This window comes from Musca vetustissima, unplaced genomic scaffold (assembly GCF_032173495.1).
Source record: "Musca vetustissima isolate MV318-11 ecotype Yass unplaced genomic scaffold, APGP_CSIRO_Mvet_v1 utg83831, whole genome shotgun sequence".
NCBI classification, from domain to species: domain Eukaryota; kingdom Metazoa; phylum Arthropoda; class Insecta; order Diptera; family Muscidae; genus Musca; species Musca vetustissima.
Window position 1 is genome coordinate 1 of NW_026885803.1, and position 23239 is coordinate 23239.

The window sequence follows — 23239 nt, forward strand, 5'->3', positions numbered from 1 at the left end:
TTTTTTAAGGCCAATGGAAGAGGCGTGGATTTTTTAAAGAATATTTTTTCAACGAACAATGGAAGAGGCGTGGATTTTTTAAAGAATATTTTTTCAACGAACAATGGAAGAGGCGTGGATTTTTTAAAGAATATTTTTTTAAGGCCTATGAAAGAGGCGTGGATTTTTTAAAGAATATTTTTTTAAGGCCTATGAAAGAGGCGTGGATTTTTTAAAGAATATTTTTTTAAGGCCTATGAAAGAGGCGTGGATTTTTTAAAGAATATTTTTTTAAGGCCTATGAAAGAGGCGTGGATTTTTTAAAGAATATTTTTTTAAGGCCTATGAAAGAGGCGTGGATTTTTTAAAGAATATTTTTTTAAGTTATGACTTATGTGCTTCCCTCCGGGTCACGTATGAACCAATTCAATATTTACATTGTAATTTGTAAATAATTAATAAAGTTTACAAATAAAAATTAAGCTTTCACCTTGCACAATTTCCCCTCCTGGAAGTGAAATTTTCTCTTAAGACAAAAATCATTCTCTTAGCTATGGCCATTACCCCTTGATATGATTTTCCCAATGAATGGCTAGATTTCCCCCACTTCCACTGAAATGAATTCAGTTAATAGAGAGATGGTGAGAGAATTCATTCCATTGTGGGAGAGAGTTAACAATTCATTTTTGGAATACTTGTTTGGAAGTACACAATTCCTGACTGACTGCCTACCTACCTAAAAATACCTACACACAAGGAATGACATTCCAAAATAGAACCAATGAAGTTCAGTAAGGCAGTTACCATTGACACTAAAAGAACATTAAAACGGAATAAAGAAGGAATTGTACAAAAATAATATTGGGATTATTGTATTACTTACAGTGTCTGTGTGTGTGAGTGTCTGTTGCTAAAACGAAAAAAAAGAATAAATAAATTTGAATTTATTAAAAATAAAATTATTTCAAATAATTTTTTGGATAACAAAAAGAAGTGAAAAAAAAAATAAAAGCCACCTGATTTTCTGTTAACCTTAGCGAAAAAATATAAATTGAAATACAGATGATTTACAACGAACATTGTGACGTTTCCTCTTGTTCCGTAAAACACCGTTGAGAAGCCTAAATTTAGGCGCGCGCGCGTTTTATGCACTTTTAGAATTGAATCAGCTCGCGAGAGAAGTAAATACGTCGTCGTCTCTTGAAGACATGTTGTAACGGCCAGTTGAATTTGTTTGCCATATAAAAAAGTGTGGCATATTTTTAGGCTTATATAGAACATGAACCAGTAAGCTGATTTTTATTTGGAACTTGATCGTGAGAAATTGTAAAAAAATAATAATACCAAAGATAATAAAAACATTTATGTTATAAAATTTTGATAAAAAATTAATTAATTAAAAAAAATAAAAGTTTCTATAAATGTTTCTATCTATGGATCTTTTAAAATATATGAACAGTGCCCATGCTTCGGTATAAAACACGAAATAGTCCGTCTCAAAAGACGTCCCTGCGTTGGGGCGATAGTTGTGGCCATTAAGCAATTAATCCATCAACCAATACTAAAGCCTATCAATTGGGCGCCACCACCTAAATAATATAATTAACAAAAAACTATTGCCTATTTTTCGTAGACATTTTACAAAAAAGAGATTAACTAAGGCCACATTTAAAGAAATTCCTATTTTAATTAATAAAAAAACATAACTAACTAAAATTTTTGTGTATAAAAAATCTCGTTAAAGTTTAATACTATCTACAAGAAAAAAAATAGTTACCTGTCAAGTGCTGTGTAAAGTTTATTTTTGTTATTAAATAAAACAATAACAATGTTGCATAATTTTAAGCAAAGTCCTATTTTCGGTTCCTTCAGTTGTTCACTCTAAAAGCCAATACAGTTTTTTTTTGTTTTTGAAACTTCGAATTTTTTTCTTCGGTGCGTTATTAAGTGATTATTGTGGTATTGCACACAAGCCACATACATATTAGCAGGAACGACAACAACAACAGTAGGAAAAAAAAAACAGCAGGAGGAGGAGAGTACATACCAAGGTAAGTTAAACAACAACAACAGTTTGCTTTCCAATTTTCCAATGACAGTAAATGACTCTCTTAAGTAAACTTGGCGGCTAGAGACCAGCTGTTTGTGGGGGCGAATGAATGAGAGAGGAAGAGAGCGACATTGAAATGTATTCATTTCATTTTTGTTTTGTGAATGAATTTTTTATAATAACCGTTAAAACATGTGCGACATGGAAGAGAAAGAGAGAGAGAAAGGAAAAACTTGTCTTGTTTGAACAAATTGTCTCATTGTGTAAAGCATACTTTTAGGCTGTAGTAAATAAAAGAGAATTATTGTAAAGGTATATAAAAAGCCATTTACTAGAATACATACATATATTATTTACATCAACGATTTATATAGGTATATGTTTCCAAATATATGTATGTATAACGATAACCAAGCACATACGATATATGTATGTTTGTAGTTATGGATCGGATTTTTTGGTAACAATTAAATGTTTGACGATAAAGAAGAACGAAGGCAAGAAACAAAAAAATGAAAAGAAGTGGAATTCGAAGCCTATTTATGAGGGTATCGTTTGTATACATTTAAATTGTATATACGTATAATTAAATAATTATGATTATAAATAATTATAAATTTATTATAAATTGTTATAATTAAACAAATGCATATAAAATCGTTTAGGTTGGATTAATTGTCAACAAGTTAAAGTTGTCAACGATGGGAAATGGAAACACTATATTTTGTAAAATAGCAGGTCATTAAACAAATAACAGTTACATGAAACCTGGACAGACCCGGATTGCCAAATTTTCCACAGTATAATTTTATTTAAATTTGTTTAATTTTTTATTAATATTAGTTTTTATAATTTTCAACCGTCTAGCAAATTGACGTGTATTACATTGAAGACTTGTAACTTTGTATATAAACACTAGACCTATTTTGTTGTTTTGTAGTTATTTTTTGAACTTTGTAAGAAAATCCCACAAATCGTGTTAGAAAATAAAGAAGATCTCGACCGATTGCATTTTTCCTAGTTCATACGATTAACGTGTTAAAATTTTGAACGAAATGGATTATTAGTTTTTAAGTTTCGTGACCGCCATTCGTAAAAACACTGTTTCGAGAAAAATGCGTTTAAAGTTTGAGAATCACTCTTGCCGTCATTTGATGCTAACACAATCAATCGGCTATATCTTCAAGACAAAGGGACATTATTGAATTAGTGTAGGTTGGAATTAAATAAAATAAAATTAAAATGTATTTTTTAAACGGAGAACGAGGGATCCTCTTTATAATAAAAGGAAAAGAACTTCAATCGCATACCGTACATTTTTAACACCTATAATTTGGAAACACCTATATAAAAGTTTTAAACAATTAACAACGGCACTCGTTGGCACTCGATTTTTCTGGCCAAAACCGCAATTCGATAGTAAATATATTGAAAGAAAGGGGACTAAAAAATGAAGTAAATATATTGGAATGAGTTGGCCTTTAAAACGAACAATTCCCCCTAGAGTCGTAAATTATAGTAAAATCCTAACTTTTGCGGACTAGAACTCTTAGGGAACAATATGAAACGATGTTTCGTATTCGCAGAGAGTATACTCTATATATAAATGTATTCCCGGACCGTTTTACCCGTTTAAAACTTTTTTCACTTTATTGCAATTACACGAATAAAAATGAATGTTTAAATAGAGCATTGAAATTTTGAACACATACTGCTACTACTCCTTAAATGTTTGGTGTTGTAAATTGGATATATCGTTCGCTTTTTGGACGTTTCCGTCAATTTTGGATACTTTTGACAAATTTTTTAACCGAATTAGCAGAATTTGGTGTTAAGATGTTTTATTGGGTGAACAAGTAAAAAAAGTATCAGTGAAGATGACCCTATATAAGCGATACAGTCGACTCCGCTTTAATGAAACGAAAAAAAAAAACAGGGACAAATCTCAAGTTGTTCGAAAGCGACGATGAAACGACTGTCACCGTCAATTCGGAGCGTTATGGTCATATCATACAGATTGTTTGTTGCCTGCTATTATGATGCTCTCTACAAAGAGTTTTCCTCGCGAATTTACATTACAATAAATGTAACATGTTTTAATATACATCAAGATTGGATGGATCTCAAATTTCAATTTTTTAACAGTAATTGTTCTTTAAATTTTTAGAGAAAATAATATACTGAAAAAAATTTCTGTAAGAAAATGTTTCTAAAAATATAGTAGGGGAGAGGGGGGCACCTTTGAACACTTTTTGCTTTCAAGCCTTATAAAATTTTTTATTTTATCATTTTTGGTTTCTTATAAATTTTAACTAATAGGTACATATGTAACCGTTAAAATGAATATACATATGACATACTATAAGCTTGATAAATATATTTTATTACTGTTTTAATGGTTGGAATTAAATAAAATAAAATTAAAATGTATTTTTTAAACGGAGAACGAGGGATCCTCTTTATAATAAAAGGAAAAGAACTTCAATCGCATACCGTACATTTTTAACACCTATAATTTGGAAACACCTATATAAAAGTTTTAAACAATTAACAACGGCACTCGTTGGCACTCGATTTTTCTGGCCAAAACCGCAATTCGATAGTAAATATATTGAAAGAAAGGGGACTAAAAAATGAAGTAAATATATTGGAATGAGTTGGCCTTTAAAACGAACAATTCCCCCTAGAGTCGTAAATTATAGTAAAATCCTAACTTTTGCGGACTAGAACTCTTAGGGAACAATATGAAACGATGTTTCGTATTCGCAGAGAGTATACTCTATATATAAATGTATTCCCGGACCGTTTTACCCGTTTAAAACTTTTTTCACTTTATTGCAATTACACGAATAAAAATGAATGTTTAAATAGAGCATTGAAATTTTGCACACATACTGCTACTACTCCTTAAATGTTTGGTGTTGTAAATTGGATATATCGTTCGCTTTTTGGACGTTTCCGTCAATTTTGGATACTTTTGACAAATTTTTTAACCGAATTAGCAGAATTTGGTGTTAAGATGTTTTATTGGGTGAACAAGTAAAAAAAGTATCAGTGAAGATGACCCTATATAAGCGATACAGTCGACTCCGCTTTAATGAAACGAAAAAAAAAAACAGGGACAAATCTCAAGTTGTTCGAAAGCGACGATGAAACGACTGTCACCGTCAATTCGGAGCGTTATGGTCATATCATACAGATTGTTTGTTGCCTGCTATTATGATGCTCTCTACAAAGAGTTTTCCTCGCGAATTTACATTACAATAAATGTAACATGTTTTAATATACATCAAGATTGGATGGATCTCAAATTTCAATTTTTTAACAGTAATTGTTCTTTAAATTTTTAGAGAAAATAATATACTGAAAAAAATTTCTGTAAGAAAATGTTTCTAAAAATATAGTAGGGGAGAGGGGGGCACCTTTGAACACTTTTTGCTTTCAAGCCTTATAAAATTTTTTATTTTATCATTTTTGGTTTCTTATAAATTTTAACTAATAGGTACATATGTAACCGTTAAAATGAATATACATATGACATACTATAAGCTTGATAAATATATTTTATTACTGTTTTAATGGACGAACTCAAAGTGTTCAAAACTGCCCCCCCAGGGGGGCACCTTTGAACAGGGGTTGGTATTTTTGAACGACATGGTTTTTTACAGTGTTTATGTTCAAATATGTATGTATTTTATTCATACATATCAGAAATGCATTAATTCATTAAAAAATATATAAAAAATGTTCAAAATTTAAAAAATTTAGATCAAAAGTTATTAAAACATAAAATGACTTAAAAATACAAATTAATATGGTGAAAAATACAGTTAATTTCGTAATCTTATTAGCCCATTTGAAATTTTAAGAAATTGAAGCCAAAAGTTGAAAACTCCGTTTTTTACTCGAGTTTAATGGGCATGTTCAAAGGTGCCCCACCCATGGCATTTTACGGAAATTTATAATAACTTTTTTTATAATAAATATTTATGAAAGAAATTACATTAGTTATGTTTGAAATGATTGTTGGAATGCAAAAAATTTGTTTGACGAAAGAAAACTATCACAGAATTCTTCCTGCGCCCTTACAACCAAATGAATAAAAGTTTACAATGACACTGCGAAAACATGGTCACCCATGCACAATTTTTCGACAACTTGAAAAGCAAGCCAAAGTGGTTTACGCAGATAGAGAACAAGATTGCCATATACAAAAATGTGGTTGCGGGTCGGAAAAATTTTAAACCAAGATTTTATGAGCGCTGTTCAAAGGTGCCCCACGTTCAAAGGTGCCCCCCTCTCCCCTAAATATAAAAAATATTTGAAAATTAAAACACGCAAGAATGTCATATGTTCGACCTTACTAGAACCTTAAATTCCGAAATTGGTGGATTGCCTTTGTGAGGAAGTTGCTTACGCACCAATGTCCCGGAATAAAAACCACATACTTTTTAATGCTAAAATATAGTCACTTCGTTAGGAACATTTTTCCAGGACCTTCGATATGCCTATAAAGTACATGTGCTTTATATATACCTAAATATTTATAATTATTGGTAGAAAGATTTGTCATATAATGGGCTTCGAATCCATTTTATGATAAGATATTACCAATTAATGGTGATATTACCAATTGACACCTTGATATTTTCTCTGTCCTGTAAACCTAAGATTTATTGACCCGCATGTTAGGAGCTAAACATCGACCATAAAACTGTTTTAAACCATTTACACAAAGTTGGATTCAAAAAGGAGTAAGTGTAGTGTAATTTTATCCTTAAAAGATAAAATTGGTATCAAGGGAGGATTGTGGAAATCGACTACTAGGTTTTTTTTTGCAAATAGAGACCAGGACTTCTATGAGAGTAGCATTATGAAGTTACGAAAATGCGATAGAAAAAAGATATTTCTCAAGGTGTGTGTGACCTTGAGACGTCACGTCCGCCGCTAGAAAATATATCCTTAAAAGTCCTATAGAGGATTTGAATTCCATACAGACTGATATCAATGAATATTACCAGGCTATGTCTTTGGGTGCCGAATTTGCCCCATAAAATACCGAAGCTGTAAAAATTAAATATCAGAGGACAGTAACCAGACATAAAGTTTTTAAATCTGTTGAATAAGTACTGAGATATAGAGTTCTAATAGTTGTACCGAATGTGCCCAGCCTCTCCTATTTTTCATCAATCTCTTTACTCTGAATATCTTACAAACAAATCCGGGTTCAAAATAGATTGAAACTGATCATTTTAATTGTAATATTAGTAATTTTTATACTTTTGTTGTATATTTTGTTCGTCTAAAGTCGATGATGATTGGGAACGGTTGTTGTCGGGATTCGGATCCGACGAACACTAAATCGAAGCCTCTGCATTGGACAGTAAACCGATGTCTCTGTGTGGAACAGTAAGTCGAAGCTTCTTTATGTGGAATCCACAATGGGTATCCACAAAAATAATTGCGAATGATCCAAATATCAAAATAGCAAGCACACTTAGTAGATGGAACTGAAATACTTACGTTTGCGGTGTAACAACGTGAAGGAGAATTATATGGTAGTGTAGAAGGCACGGCTAAATGTCAATGATTTCGTTGTTGATACTCATGGCGACGATATACGAATTCGTTGTTAAGGTGGATAGAGCGATCGTAGTTATTGGAGTATGTATGTGACTTTTGTCACGTTACAAATCATACAAATCACACCAAACATTTATTTTTGTGGATGAAATGTTGATTCATGCATTTTCACTTCACAAATAACGCATATTTTGCTCCAAATATCTAAAAGTAGAGTTAAGCGAATACTTTTCGGGTGATTTTTTGGGAAGCTGTGCGGAGCAGCAATCGTAGAATATTTGTCAAACCAGCTCACTATATTGCATACAACCAAACTCTGAAGTCTATTTAAATATTTTTCGAAATTAGATTGGAAATTAAAATATTAAATTTATTTTAATACCATTCCACAAATAAAGTTCCTTTTGATTCTTAATTTGAATTAAAAATACTTCAATAACCTATTTCAATAGCATTTGACATTCAATGTTAATTCCTTTTAATCGAAAGTAATAATAGTTTAGCATTTAAAAGGAAGTGAAAATACCAACCTTACCATTTCTATGTGGTGGTGCACCACTTAACAAAAGTGCAGCCATAACGGGTCATTCATTATCCATCAAATGGAAATTTATGTATTTTTAATGAAGCTCATTAGAGCTAAGTTGTAATGCGAGTGGTGGGTGTCCTTTTTTCAAAGCCGTATAATTTTCTTTTATCCTGCTACGTATATATATTTTGTTGTGTTATATATTAAAAACAACAATATTCACAATGTAAAGGACATGACATTTGTTAACAACAACAACAGTAATCACCACCAGTAACCACTACACATACACACAAATACATGCAGTAAGGACATTATTTAGTGTAGGAGGACTAAGCACAATGTCACCATGTAATGTTAAAGGATTGCGGTATTGTTTATTTACTTTCTATTAAAGTCAGATTAACCAGGGGTGCCATACAGACTGGCTTGCGACGGCCGGCGCACATTGGGGAATTCTGAAGGGAAATTAGCAGCAGCCTGTAAAGTTAAATGGATTTGATGGGGTTTCGGATTTAATTTAATAATTAATTGTTATTTGAAACAAAAGAAAAAATAAATAAATAGGAAAATTGGTTTAATAAAACCAAAAGGGTGTATTTTTAAACAATATTTTCCGAGGGACTATCAGGGCCACCATTGACGGACGATCTGACCAATAGGCGTGGATTTCTAAAGAATATTTTTTTCAAGTACTCCCTGACCAATAGGCGTGGATTTCTAAAGAATATTTTTGAGCACCCATCTGACCAATAGGCGTGGATTTCTAAAGAATATTTTTGAGCACCCATCTGACCAATAGACGTCAGAATATTTTTTGAGCACCCATCTGACCAATAGACGTCAGAATATTTTTTCAACAACCATCTGACCAATAGGCGTGGATTTTTAAAGAATATTTTTTTTCAACAACCATCTGACCAATAGGCTTGGATTTTTAAAGAATATTTTTTTCAACAACCATCTGACCAATAGGCGTGGATTTTTAAAGAATATTTTTTTCAACAACCATCTGACCAATAGGCGTGGATTTTTAAAGAATATTTTGGAGCACCCATCTGACCAATAGGCGTGGATTTTTAAAGAATATTTTTTTCAACAACCATCTGACCAATAGGCGTGGATTTTTAAAGAATATTTTTTTCAACAACCATCTGACCAATAGGCGTGGATTTTTAAAGAATATTTTTTTCAACAACCATCTGACCAATAGGCGTGGATTTTTAAAGAATATTTTTTTCAACAACCATCTGACCAATAGGCGTGGATTTTTAAAGAATATTTTTTTCAACAACCATCTGACCAATAGGCGTGGATTTTTAAAGAATATTTTTTTCAACAACCATCTGACCAATAGGCGTGGATTTTTAAAGAATATTTTTTTCAACAACCATCTGACCAATAGGCGTGGATTTTTAAAGAATATTTTTTTCAACAACCATCTGACCAATAGGCGTGGATTTTTAAAGAATATTTTTTCAACAACCATCTGACCAATAGGCGTGGATTTTTAAAGAATATTTTGGAGCACCCATCTGACCAATAGGCGTGGATTTTTAAAGAATATTTTTTCAACAACCATCTGACCAATAGGCGTGGATTTTTAAAGAATATTTTTTCAACAACCATCTGACCAATAGGCGTGGATTTTTAAAGAATATTTTTGAGCTTCCATCTGACCAATAGGCGTGGATATTTAAAGAATATTTTTGAGCTTCCATCTGACCAATAGGCGTGGATATTTAAAGAATATTTTTTCAACAACCATCTGACCAATAGGCGTGGATTTTTAAAGAATATTTTTGAGCTTCCATCTGACCAATAGGCGTGGATATTTAAAGAATATTTTTTCAACAACCATCTGACCAATAGGCGTGGATTTTTAAAGAATATTTTTTTCAACAACCATCTGACCAATAGGCGTGGATTTTTAAAGAATATTTTTTTCAACAACCATCTGACCAATAGGCGTGGATTTTTAAAGAATATTTTGGAGCACCCATCTGATCAATAGGCGTGGATTTTTAAAGAATATTTTTTCAACAACCATCTGACCAATAGGCGTGGATTTTTAAAGAATATTTTTTCAACAACCATCTGACCAATAGGCGTGGATTTTTAAAGAATATTTTTTCAACAACCATCTGACCAATAGGCGTGGATTTTTAAAGAATATTTTTGAGCTTCCATCTGACCAATAGGCGTGGATATTTAAAGAATATTTTTTCAACAACCATCTGACCAATAGGCGTGGATTTTTAAAGAATATTTTTTCAACAACCATCTGACCAATAGGCGTGGATTTTAAAAGAATATTTTTGAGCTTCCATCTGACCAATAGGCGTGGATATTTAAAGAATATTTCTTGAGCGACCGTCTGACCAATAGGCGTGGATTTTTAAAGAATATTTCTTGAGTGACCGTCTGATCAATAGGCGTCGATTTTTAAAGAATATTTCTTGAGCGACCGTCTGATCAATAGGCGTGGATTTTTAAAGAATATTTCTTGAGCGGCCGTCTGACTAATAAGCGTGGATTTTTAAAGAATATTTCTTGAGCGACAGTCTGACCAATAGGCTTGGATTTTTAAAGAATATTTCTTGATCGACCGTCTGACCAATAGGCGTGGATTTTTAAAGAATATTTCTTGAGCGACCGTCTGATCAATAGGCGTGGATTTTTAAAGAATATTTCTTGAGCGACCGTCTGATCAATAGGCGTGGATTTTTAAAGAATATTTCTTGAGCGACAGTCTGACCAATAGGCGTGGATTTTTAAAGAATATTTTGGAGCACCCATCTGACCAATAGGCGTGGATTTTTAAAGAATATTTTGGAGCACCCATCTGACCAATAGGCGTGGATTTTTAAAGAATATTTTGGAGCACCCATCTGACCAATAGGCGTGGATTTTTAAAGAATATTTTGGAGCACCCATCTGACCAATAGGCGTGGATTTTTAAAGAATATTTTGGAGCACCCATCTGACCAATAGGCGTGGATTTTTAAAGAATATTTTGGAGCACCCATCTGACCAATAGGCGTGGATTTTTAAAGAATATTTTTTCAACAACCATCTGACCAATAGGCGTGGATTTTAAAAGAATATTTTTGAGCTTCCATCTGACCAATAGGCGTGGATATTTAAAGAATATTTCTTGAGCGACCGTCTGACCAATAGGCGTGGATTTTTAACGAATATTTCTTGAGTGACCGTCTGATCAATAGGCGTCGATTTTTAAAGAATATTTCTTGAGCGACCGTCTGATCAATAGGCGTGGATTTTTAAAGAATATTTCTTGAGCGGCCGTCTGACTAATAAGCGTGGATTTTTAAAGAATATTTCTTGAGCGACAGTCTGACCAATAGGCTTGGATTTTTAAAGAATATTTCTTGATCGACCGTCTGACCAATACGCGTGGATTTTTAAAGAATATTTCTTGAGCGACCGTCTGATCAATAGGCGTGGATTTTTAAAGAATATTTCTTGAGCGACCGTCTGATCAATAGGCGTGGATTTTTAAAGAATATTTCTTGAGCGACAGTCTGACCAATAGGCTTGGATTTTTAAAGAATATTTCTTGAGCGACAGTCTGACCAATAGGCTTGGATTTTTAAAGAATATTTCTTGATCGACCGTCTGACCAATAGGCGTGGATTTTTAAAGAATATTTTTTTTCAACAACCATCTGACCAATAGGCGTGGATTTTTAAAGAATATTTTGGAGCACCCATCTGACCAATAGGCGTGGATTTTTAAAGAATATTTTTTCAACAACCATCTGACCAATAGGCGTGGATTTTTAAAGAATATTTTGGAGCACCCATCTGACCAATAGGAGTGGATTTTTAAAGAATATTTTTTGAGCTCCCATCTGACCAATAGGCGTGGATTTTTAAAGAATATTTCTTGAGCGACCGTCTGACCAATAGGCGTGGATATTTAAAGAATATTTCTTGAGCGACCGTCTGACCAATAGGCGTGGATTTTTAAAGAATATTTTTTCAACAACCATCTGACCAATAGGCGTGGATTTTAAAAGAATATTTTTGAGCTTCCATCTGACCAATAGGCGTGGATATTTAAAGAATATTTCTTGAGCGACCGTCTGACCAATAGGCGTGGATTTTTAACGAATATTTCTTGAGTGACCGTCTGATCAATAGGCGTCGATTTTTAAAGAATATTTCTTGAGCGACCGTCTGATCAATAGGCGTGGATTTTTAAAGAATATTTCTTGAGCGGCCGTCTGACTAATAAGCGTGGATTTTTAAAGAATATTTCTTGAGCGACAGTCTGACCAATAGGCTTGGATTTTTAAAGAATATTTCTTGATCGACCGTCTGACCAATACGCGTGGATTTTTAAAGAATATTTCTTGAGCGACCGTCTGATCAATAGGCGTGGATTTTTAAAGAATATTTCTTGAGCGACCGTCTGATCAATAGGCGTGGATTTTTAAAGAATATTTCTTGAGCGACAGTCTGACCAATAGGCTTGGATTTTTAAAGAATATTTCTTGAGCGACAGTCTGACCAATAGGCTTGGATTTTTAAAGAATATTTCTTGATCGACCGTCTGACCAATAGGCGTGGATTTTTAAAGAATATTTTTTTTCAACAACCATCTGACCAATAGGCGTGGATTTTTAAAGAATATTTTGGAGCACCCATCTGACCAATAGGCGTGGATTTTTAAAGAATATTTTTTCAACAACCATCTGACCAATAGGCGTGGATTTTTAAAGAATATTTTGGAGCACCCATCTGACCAATAGGAGTGGATTTTTAAAGAATATTTTTTGAGCTCCCATCTGACCAATAGGCGTGGATTTTTAAAGAATATTTCTTGAGCGACCGTCTGACCAATAGGCGTGGATATTTAAAGAATATTTCTTGAGCGACCGTCTGACCAATAGGCGTGGATTTTTAAAGAATATTTCTTGAGTGACCGTCTGATCAATAGGCGTGGATTTTTAAAGAATATTTCTTGAGCGACCGTCTGATCAATAGGCGTGGATTTTTAAAGAATATTTCTTGAGCGACCGTCTGATCAATAGGCGTGGATTTTTAAAGAATATTTCTTGAGCGACAGTCTGACCAATAGGCTTGGATTTTTAAAGAATATTTCTTGAGCGACAGTCTGACCAATAGGCTTGGATTTTTAAAGAATATTTCTTGATCGACCGTCTGACCAATAGGCGTGGATTTTTAAAGAATATTTTTTTTCAACAACCATCTGACCAATAGGCGTGGATTTTTAAAGAATATTTTGGAGCACCCATCTGACCAATAGGCGTGGATTTTTAAAGAATATTTTTTCAACAACCATCTGACCAATAGGCGTGGATTTTTAAAGAATATTTTTTCAACAACCATCTGACCAATAGGCGTGGATTTTTAAAGAATATTTTTTCAACAACCATCTGACCAATAGGCGTGGATTTTTAAAGAATATTTTTTCAACAACCATCTGACCAATAGGCGTGGATTTTTAAAGAATATTTTGGAGCACCCATCTGACCAATAGGCGTGGATTTTTAAAGAATATTTTGGAGCACCCATCTGACCAATAGGCGTGGATTTTTAAAGAATATTTTTTTTTCAACAACCATCTGACCAATAGGCGTGGATTTTTAAAGAATATTTCTTGAGCGACCGTCTGATCAATAGGCGTGGATTTTTAAAGAATATTTCTTGAGCGACCGTCTGATCAATAGGCGTGGATTTTTAAAGAATATTTCTTGAACGACCGTCTGATCAATAGGCGTGGATTTTTAAAGAATATTTCTTGAGCGACAGTCTGACCAATAGGCTTGGATTTTTAAAGAATATTTCTTGAGCGACAGTCTGACCAATAGGCTTGGATTTTTAAAGAATATTTCTTGATCGACCGTCTGACCAATAGGCGTGGATTTTTAAAGAATATTTTTTTTCAACAACCATCTGACCAATAGGCGTGGATTTTTAAAGAATATTTTTTTTCAACAACCATCTGACCAATAGGCGTGGATTTTTAAAGAATATTTTGGAGCACCCATCTGACCAATAGGCGTGGATTTTTAAAGAATATTTTGGAGCACCCATCTGACCAATAGGCGTGGATTTTTAAAGAATATTTTTTCAACAACAATCTGACCAATAGGCGTGGATTTTTAAAGAATATTTTGGAGCACCCATCTGACCAATAGGCGTGGATTTTTAAAGAATATTTTTTTTCAACAACCATCTGACCAATAGGCGTGGATTTTTAAAGAATATTTTGGAGCACCCATCTGACCAATAGGCGTGGATTTTTAAAGAATATTTTTTCAACAACCATCTGACCAATAGGCGTGGATTTTTAAAGAATATTTTGGAGCACCCATCTGACCAATAGGCGTGGATTTTTAAAGAATATTTTTTGAGCTCCCATCTGACCAATAGGCGTGGATATTTAAAGAATATTTCTTGAGCGACCGTCTGACCAATAGGCGTGGATATTTAAAGAATATTTCTAGAGCGACCGTCTGACCAATAGGCGTGGATTTTTAAAGAATATTTCTTGAGTGACCGTCTGATCAATAGGCGTGGATTTTTAAAGAATATTTCTTGAGCGACCGTCTGATCAATAGGCGTGGATTTTTAAAGAATATTTCTTGAGCGACCGTCTGATCAATAGGCGTGGATTTTTAAAGAGTATTTCTTGAGCGACAGTCTGACCAATAGGCTTGGATTTTTAAAGAATATTTCTTGAGCGACAGTCTGACCAATAGGCTTGGATTTTTAAAGAATATTTCTTGATCGACCGTCTGACCAATAGGCGTGGATTTTTAAAGAATATTTTTTTTCAACAACCATCTGACCAATAGGCGTGGATTTTTAAAGAATATTTTGGAGCACCCATTTGACCAATAGGCGTGGATTTTTAAAGAATATTTTTTCAACAAACCATCTGACCAATAGGCGTGGATTTTTAAAGAATATTTTTTCAACAACCATCTGACCAATAGGCGTGGATTTTTAAAGAATATTTTTTCAACAAACCATCTGACCAATAGGCGTGGATTTTTAAAGAATATTTTTTCAACAACCATCTGACCAATAGGCGTGGATTTTTAAAGAATATTTTGGAGCACCCATCTGACCAATAGGCGTGGATTTTTAAAGAATATTTTGGAGCACCCATCTGACCAATAGGCGTGGATTTTTAAAGAATATTTTTTTTCAACAACCATCTGACCAATAGGCGTGGATTTTTAAAGAATATTTCTTGAGCGACCGTCTGATCAATAGGCGTGGATTTTTAAAGAATATTTCTTGAGCGACCGTCTGATCAATAGGCGTGGATTTTTAAAGAATATTTCTTGAACGACCGTCTGATCAATAGGCGTGGATTTTTAAAGAATATTTCTTGAGCGACAGTCTGACCAATAGGCTTGGATTTTTAAAGAATATTTCTTGAGCGACAGTCTGACCAATAGGCTTGGATTTTTAAAGAATATTTCTTGATCGACCGTCTGACCAATAGGCGTGGATTTTTAAAGAATATTTTTTTTCAACAACCATCTGACCAATAGGCGTGGATTTTTAAAGAATATTTTTTTTCAACAACCATCTGACCAATAGGCGTGGATTTTTAAAGAATATTTTGGAGCACCCATCTGACCAATAGGCGTGGATTTTTAAAGAATATTTTTTCAACAACAATCTGACCAATAGGCGTGGATTTTTAAAGAATATTTTGGAGCACCCATCTGACCAATAGGCGTGGATTTTTAAAGAATATTTTTTTTCAACAACCATCTGACCAATAGGCGTGGATTTTTAAAGAATATTTTGGAGCACCCATCTGACCAATAGGCGTGGATTTTTAAAGAATATTTTTTCAACAACCATCTGACCAATAGGCGTGGATTTTTAAAGAATATTTTGGAGCACCCATCTGACCAATAGGCGTGGATTTTTAAAGAATATTTTTTGAGCTCCCATCTGACCAATAGGCGTGGATATTTAAAGAATATTTCTTGAGCGACCGTCTGACCAATAGGCGTGGATATTTAAAGAATATTTCTAGAGCGACCGTCTGACCAATAGGCGTGGATTTTTAAAGAATATTTCTTGAGTGACCGTCTGATCAATAGGCGTGGATTTTTAAAGAATATTTCTTGAGCGACCGTCTGATCAATAGGCGTGGATTTTTAAAGAATATTTCTTGAGCGACCGTCTGATCAATAGGCGTGGATTTTTAAAGAGTATTTCTTGAGCGACAGTCTGACCAATAGGCTTGGATTTTTAAAGAATATTTCTTGAGCGACAGTCTGACCAATAGGCTTGGATTTTTAAAGAATATTTCTTGATCGACCGTCTGACCAATAGGCGTGGATTTTTAAAGAATATTTTTTTTCAACAACCATCTGACCAATAGGCGTGGATTTTTAAAGAATATTTTGGAGCACCCATTTGACCAATAGGCGTGGATTTTTAAAGAATATTTTTTCAACAACCATCTGACCAATAGGCGTGGATTTTTAAAGAATATTTTTTCAACAAACCATCTGACCAATAGGCGTGGATTTTTAAAGAATATTTTTTCAACAACCATCTGACCAATAGGCGTGGATTTTTAAAGAATATTTTTTCAACAACCATCTGACCAATAGGCGTGGATTTTTAAAGAATATTTTTTCAACAACCATCTGACCAATAGGCGTGGATTTTTAAAGAATATTTTGGAGCACCCATCTGACCAATAGGCGTGGATTTTTAAAGAATATTTTTTTTCAACAACCATCTGACCAATAGGCGTGGATTTTTAAAGAATATTTCTTGAGCGACCGTCTGATCAATAGGCGTGGATTTTTAAAGAATATTTTTATGAGAATCTTCAGATCTATAGGCGTGGATTTTTAAAGAATATTTCTTGAGCGACATCTCACCAATAGGCTTGGATTTTTAAAGAATATTTCTTGAGCGACAGTCTGACCAATAGGCTTGGATTTTTAAAGAATATTTCTTGATCGACCGTCTGACCAATAGGCGTGGATTTTTAAAGAATATTTCTTGAGCGACCGTCTGACCAATAGGCGTGGATTTTTAAAGAATATTTCTTGAGCGACCGTCTGACCAATAGGCGTGGATTTTTAAAGAATATTTCTTGAGCGACCGTCTGACCAATAGGCGTGGATTTTTAAAATATATTTCTTGAGCGACCGTCTGACCAAAAGGCGTGGATTTTTAAAAAATATTTCTTGAGCGACCGTCTGACCAATAGGCGTGGATTTTTAAAGAATACTTTCTGATAAAACTTCGTTAATAAATATGAACTTAATTTCCTCTCATTTCAGATTCTACCTCCGTCTGCCCTCTTCATGAAAAAATTTCCGAAAAACAAACTAATTTGAAAACGAACGAATCTATAAAGTCACACTAATTACAAAAAGTATACCAAACGAAAAGAAAAGAAATTATCATTATCATCGCCGAATTGCGCCATAGTTTAATTGATAGCAACGATAGAAGAAGAATCCACACCAGACACTGTCCATCCATCCAGTCAGCCAGCCGACCATCCATCCATATATCGACATAAAGATTACATCTCACGGACAAGTAAATCACTTTCCGCTTTAGTCAGAGGGTGATATTTGTGACGTTGACGTATCGAATACTTCGGTTGGATCATTCGGATTGATTGAATATTATTGCGTGTCACACGGACGTCGTCATCATCGAAGTGAGTGACGTTTTGATTGTCAAAGATGATTAATATTGCCGGTGTTGTGAGCATTGTGCTCTTCTATTTGCTCATCTTATTTGTGGGTATTTGGGCCGGACGTAAGAAGGAAGCTGGTAATGATTCCGAAGAGGAGGTTATGTTGGCTGGCCGCTCCATTGGCTTGTTTGTTGGTATCTTCACTATGACGGGTAAGTGTTTACAAGTTTGCATGTATGTTGGGGTTTGGATTAGTTATGCACAGTGGGTCTGGTTATATTTGGATTTTTACAGAATGTTTTTAGAGGGATGTTCAGGGCAGTAAGCATGGATTTTTTAAGAATATTTTTAGAGGGATCACAAGGCCTACAGGCGTGGATTTTTAAAGAAAATGTTTACAGGGTCCAACAGAGCCTTAGGCGTTTATTTTTAAAGAAAAATTTTCAGGGTCTAACAGAGCCTTAGGCGTGGATTTTTTAAAGAAAATTTTTACAGGGTCTAACCGAGCCTTAGGCGTGGATTTTTAAAGAAAAATTTTACAGGGTCTAACCGAGCCTTAGGCGTGGATTTTTAAAGAAAAATTTTACAGGGTCTAACAGAGATTTAGGCGCGGATTTTTAAAAAAAAATTTTACAGGGTCTAACAGAACCTTAGGTCTGGACTTTAAAAAAAATACTGGGTCTAACAGAACCTTAGGGCTGGACTTTAAAAAAATACAGGGTCTAACAGAGATTTAGGCGCGGATTTTAAAAACAAATTTTACAGGGTCTAACAAAACCTTACGCGTGGATTTTTAAAGAAATTTTTTACAGGGTCTAACCGAGCCATAGGCGTGGATTTTTTAAAGAAATTTTACAGGGTCTAAACGAGCCTTAGGCGTGGATTTTTTAAAGAAATTTTACAGGGTCTAACCGAGCCTTAGGCGTGGATTTTTTAAAGAAATTTTACAGGGTCTAACCGAGCCTTAGGCGTGGATTTTTTAAAGAAAAATTTTACAGGGTCCAACAGAGCCTTAGGCGTGGATTTTATATAATTTTCTTTTTTCCTTATTCCAGCAACCTGGGTCGGTGGTGGTTACATCAATGGTACTGCCGAAGCTATTTACACCTCCGGCTTGGTATGGTGTCAGGCACCATTTGGCTACGCTTTAAGTCTGGTCTTTGGTAAGTTGATTGGAAAAATATACACAAGGTTTGCTTCACCTTTTCTTTAAATTTGTTTCCATTTTTTCTTTCCTTTCCCCCATAGGTGGCATTTTCTTTGCCAACCCGATGCGTAAACAAGGCTACATTACAATGTTGGACCCGCTGCAAGACTCCTTTGGTGAACGTATGGGTGGTTTGTTATTTTTACCCGCACTCTGCGGTGAAGTGTTTTGGGCTGCTGGCATATTGGCAGCATTGGGCGCCACACTTTCAGTTATCATTGATATGGATCATCGAACATCGGTTATTCTATCTTCGTGCATTGCTATATTTTATACCCTGTTTGGCGGGTTGTATTCTGTGGCGTATACCGATGTTATACAACTATTTTGTATTTTTATTGGCCTATGGATGTGCATACCGTTTGCCTGGGCCAATGACCATGTGAAGAGTTTATCGTCAATGGATGTTGATTGGATTGGTCATGTGGATCCGGATCAACGATGGTTTTATATAGACTATGGGTTGTTGCTGATATTTGGTGGTATACCGTGGCAGGTGAGTTAAAGGATAATAAAATTATTTCTGAAGGATTATTAGGATATTTGTTGAGGGACTATTCGACCAATTAGAGTGGATTATTAAAGAAACTTTCTTCAAGAACCATAAGGTCAATAGGCGTGGATTTTTAAAGAAATTTTCTAGAAGAACCATAAAGTCAATAGGCGGGGATTTTTAAAGAAAATTTCTAGAAGAACCATAAGGCCAATAGGCGTGGGTTTTTAAAGAAAACTTCTAGAAGAACCATAAGGTCAATAGGCGTGGATTTTTAAAAAAAATTTTCTTCATTTTCAGGTATATTTCCAACGTGTATTGTCAAGTAAAACAGCTGGACGAGCCCAAGTATTATCCTATGTTGCAGCGGCTGGTTGTATTTTAATGGCTATCCCACCGGTACTGATTGGCGCTATTGCCAAAGCTACTCGTAAGTAAAAATCAAATTATAACCAATCCACCACGATTTTAAATTTCCGAATATTTCCCCCAGCTTGGAATGAAACAGCATACACTGGACCCTATCCACTAACCGTGCAAGAAACTAGCATGATTTTACCAATGGTCTTACAGTATTTGACTCCCGATTTTGTATCGTTCTTCGGTTTGGGTGCTGTCTCCGCAGCGGTTATGTCTTCGGCCGATTCTTCCGTTTTATCGGCAGCCTCAATGTTTGCCCGCAACGTATACAAACTGATATTCCGACAGAAGGCTTCCGAAATGGAAATTATATGGGTAATGCGTGGAGGTATTATTGTTGTGGGTATAATGGCCACAATCATGGCTCTGACAATACCCTCCATTTATGGTTTATGGTAAGTTGGGAGGCCAATTTTATTCTTCTATAAAAAATAATAATTTATTACCACTTCTTTAGGTCCATGTGTTCCGATCTGGTGTATGTAATTCTATTCCCCCAACTGCTGATGGTTGTCCACTTCAAGAAGCACTGCAACACTTATGGCAGTCTGGCTGCATATCTGATTGCATTGTTCATACGCTTATCGGGTGGCGAATCTTTACTTGGTTTACCAGCCCTCATCCATTATCCGGGCTATGATGCCGAGAATGAAACACAATTGTTCCCCTTCCGCACAATGGCCATGTTGGTTAGTTTAGTGACATTGGTTGTAGTTTCATGGTGGACAAAGTAAGTCAAGGAGAGAGGGGTCCGCATTCCCCAGTGGGAGAGAAATTGAGTGACTAATTGTTATATTTGTTGTTTTTTTATTGCAGAATGATGTTCGAATCGGGTAAACTGCCGCCAAGTTATGATGTTTTCCGTTGTGTAGTTAATATACCTGAAGATGTACAAAGAGTTGGAGAGCCGGCGGAATGTGGAGAACAGGTGAGATTATATTTTTGAGGGACCTATATAATAATATTTTTTGAGCGACCATCTGAACAATAGGCGTGGATTTTTAAAGAATATTTTTTGAGCGACCATCTGAACAATAGGCGTGGATTTTTAAAGAATATTTTTTGAGCAACCATCTGAACAATAGGCGTGGATTTTTAAAGAATATTTTTGGTAGAACCATCTGACCAATAGGCGTGGATTTTTAAAGAATATTTTTGGTAGAACCATCTGACCAATAGGCGTGGATTTTTAAAGAATATTTTTGGTAGAACCATCTGACCAATAGGCGTGGATTTTTAAAGAATATTTTTGGTAGAACCATCTGACCAATAGGCGTGGATTTTTAAAGAATATTTTTGGTAGAACCATCTGACCAATAGGCGTGGATTTTTAAAGAATATTTTTGGTAGAACCATCTGACCAATAGGCGTGGATTTTTAAAGAATATTTTTGGTAGAACCATCTGACCAATAGGCGTGGATTTTTAAAGAATATTTTTGGTAGAACAAAAAGACAAATAGTCGACTATTTTTAAAGAATATTTTTGGTAGTGGACCAATAGGCGTGGATAAAGAATATTTTTGGATTTGACCCGTGGATTTTTAAAGAATAAAGAATATTTTTGGTAGAACCATCTGACCAATAGGCGTGGATTTTTAAAGAATATTTTTGGTAGAACCATCTGACCAATAGGCGTGGATTTTTAAAGAATATTTTTGGTAGAACCATCTGACCAATAGGCGTGGATTTTTAAAGAATATTTTTGGTAGAACCATCTGACCAATAGGCGTGGATTTTTAAAGAATATTTTTGGTAGAACCATCTGACCAATAGGCGTGGATTTTTAAAGAATATTTTTGGTAGAACCATCTGACCAATAGGCGTGGATTTTTAAAGAATATTTTTGGTAGAACCATCTGACCAATAGGCGTGGATTTTTAAAGAATATTTTTGGTAGAACCATCTGACCAATAGGCGTGGATTTTTAAAGAATATTTTTGGTAGAACCATCTGACCAATAGGCGTGGATTTTTAAAGAATATTTTTGGTAGAACCATCTGACCAATAGGCGTGGATTTTTAAAGAATATTTTTGGTAGAACCATCTGACCAATAGGCGTGGATTTTTAAAGAATATTTTTGGTAGAACCATCTGACCAATAGGCGTGGATTTTTAAAGAATATTTTTGGTAGAACCATCTGACCAATAGGCGTGGATTTTTAAAGAATATTTTTGGTAGAACCATCTGACCAATAGGCGTGGATTTTTAAAGAATATTTTTGGTAGAACCATCTGACCAATAGGCGTGGATTTTTAAAGAATATTTTTGGTAGAACCATCTGATTAAAATTTAATTAACATATATCACATTAATTTCTTCCTCAGCTCTCTGTTATGGCCGGTCCCCTGGGTAGATCGTATGGCGCCGCCACAATGGCTGGCAAAGATGAACGTAATGGTCGCATTAATCCCGCCCTTGAAACGGACGATGATCTTCCGGTGGCCGAAGCAAGGCGTCTAAATCAACAAACGGCACAAGAACAGGTACAAAAAATGATCAGCTCTGCTACAGGACAAAATCGAAGAGATTCCTGTAGCAGTGGTGGTGGTGGAGGTGGCGGAGGCGGCTTTGGTGGAGGTATGGCAATGCCAACTGCTGATCAAGACAATACTGCCTTTTAAACAGAAAACAAAAGCAAACCAATTTTAAAACGAACAAAAAAAAAAAAAAAAAATAAAGAAAATCACTCAGAAAATTAGGACACCTTTACGAACAAAATGGCACACAATTGAATTAGAGTGTTGAGAGAAAACAAAAAATACCCATAACGAATTAGAGACAAACTAGAAACGATTAGAAACGCTCACCAAAGAAAAAAACCAAAAGAAACTAAATTAGGATAAATTATAATACACTCAAAGAAAAATGTTAGTAAAAAAAGTCAGCAGTTTACACCTAGGCCACACACTACAAAAAACAAAACAAATGTACACACAAAAAACACTTGGAACTAGATTGGCAATACAGCTGTGGTAAATTAGAGTTACCAACAATAATGCATAAAATACAAACACATACATACATATTTAACATGACAAACAAGACTAGTTACAACAAATGTACATAAATATATATCCTCCCCAAAAAAAGTTAAAAAAAAAAACATGAAACTGATATGCATCATTAAGCAATTCCAAGAAGATAACCCCCTCCCTTTCTTCTTTATCCACACTAAGTTGATGTTTCGGAAAACCCCTGTTTTTAGGTTATGTTAATATTTTTACAAATACTATACCACCTTTATTGAAGATATTAAGGCTTAGGTTTTTTGTTATTCAAAATT

General features: G+C 34.5%; 1 protein-coding gene across 1 annotated transcript; it reads left to right on the top strand.

Moving 5' to 3' along the window:
• The first annotated feature begins 17851 nt into the window (after positions 1–17851).
• On the top strand, positions 17852–22577 carry LOC133333047 (high-affinity choline transporter 1). Its single transcript, XM_061541381.1, has 8 exons — positions 17852–18046; positions 18890–18997; positions 19083–19537; positions 19835–19964; positions 20028–20349; positions 20412–20684; positions 20771–20882; positions 22281–22577. Exons 1-8 carry the CDS (start codon positions 17881–17883, stop codon positions 22575–22577), a joined length of 1863 nt encoding a protein of 620 aa, XP_061397365.1. The 5' UTR covers positions 17852–17880.
• Positions 22578–23239: the final 662 nt, after the last annotated feature.

What these genes read in the sequence shown, in the direction of transcription:
- LOC133333047 (XM_061541381.1), top strand. Translation starts at nt 17,881, where the DNA reads ATGATTAATATTGCCGGTGTTGTGAGCATTGTGCTCTTCTATTTGCTC. An exon ending in CGCTTTAAGTCTGGTCTTTG is followed by an intron (nt 18,998 to 19,082) that starts GTAAGTTGATTG and finishes TTTCCCCCATAG; the next exon opens with GTGGCATTTTCTTTGCCAAC. An exon ending in CGGCGGAATGTGGAGAACAG is followed by an intron (nt 20,883 to 22,280) that starts GTGAGATTATAT and finishes TTTCTTCCTCAG; the next exon opens with CTCTCTGTTATGGCCGGTCC.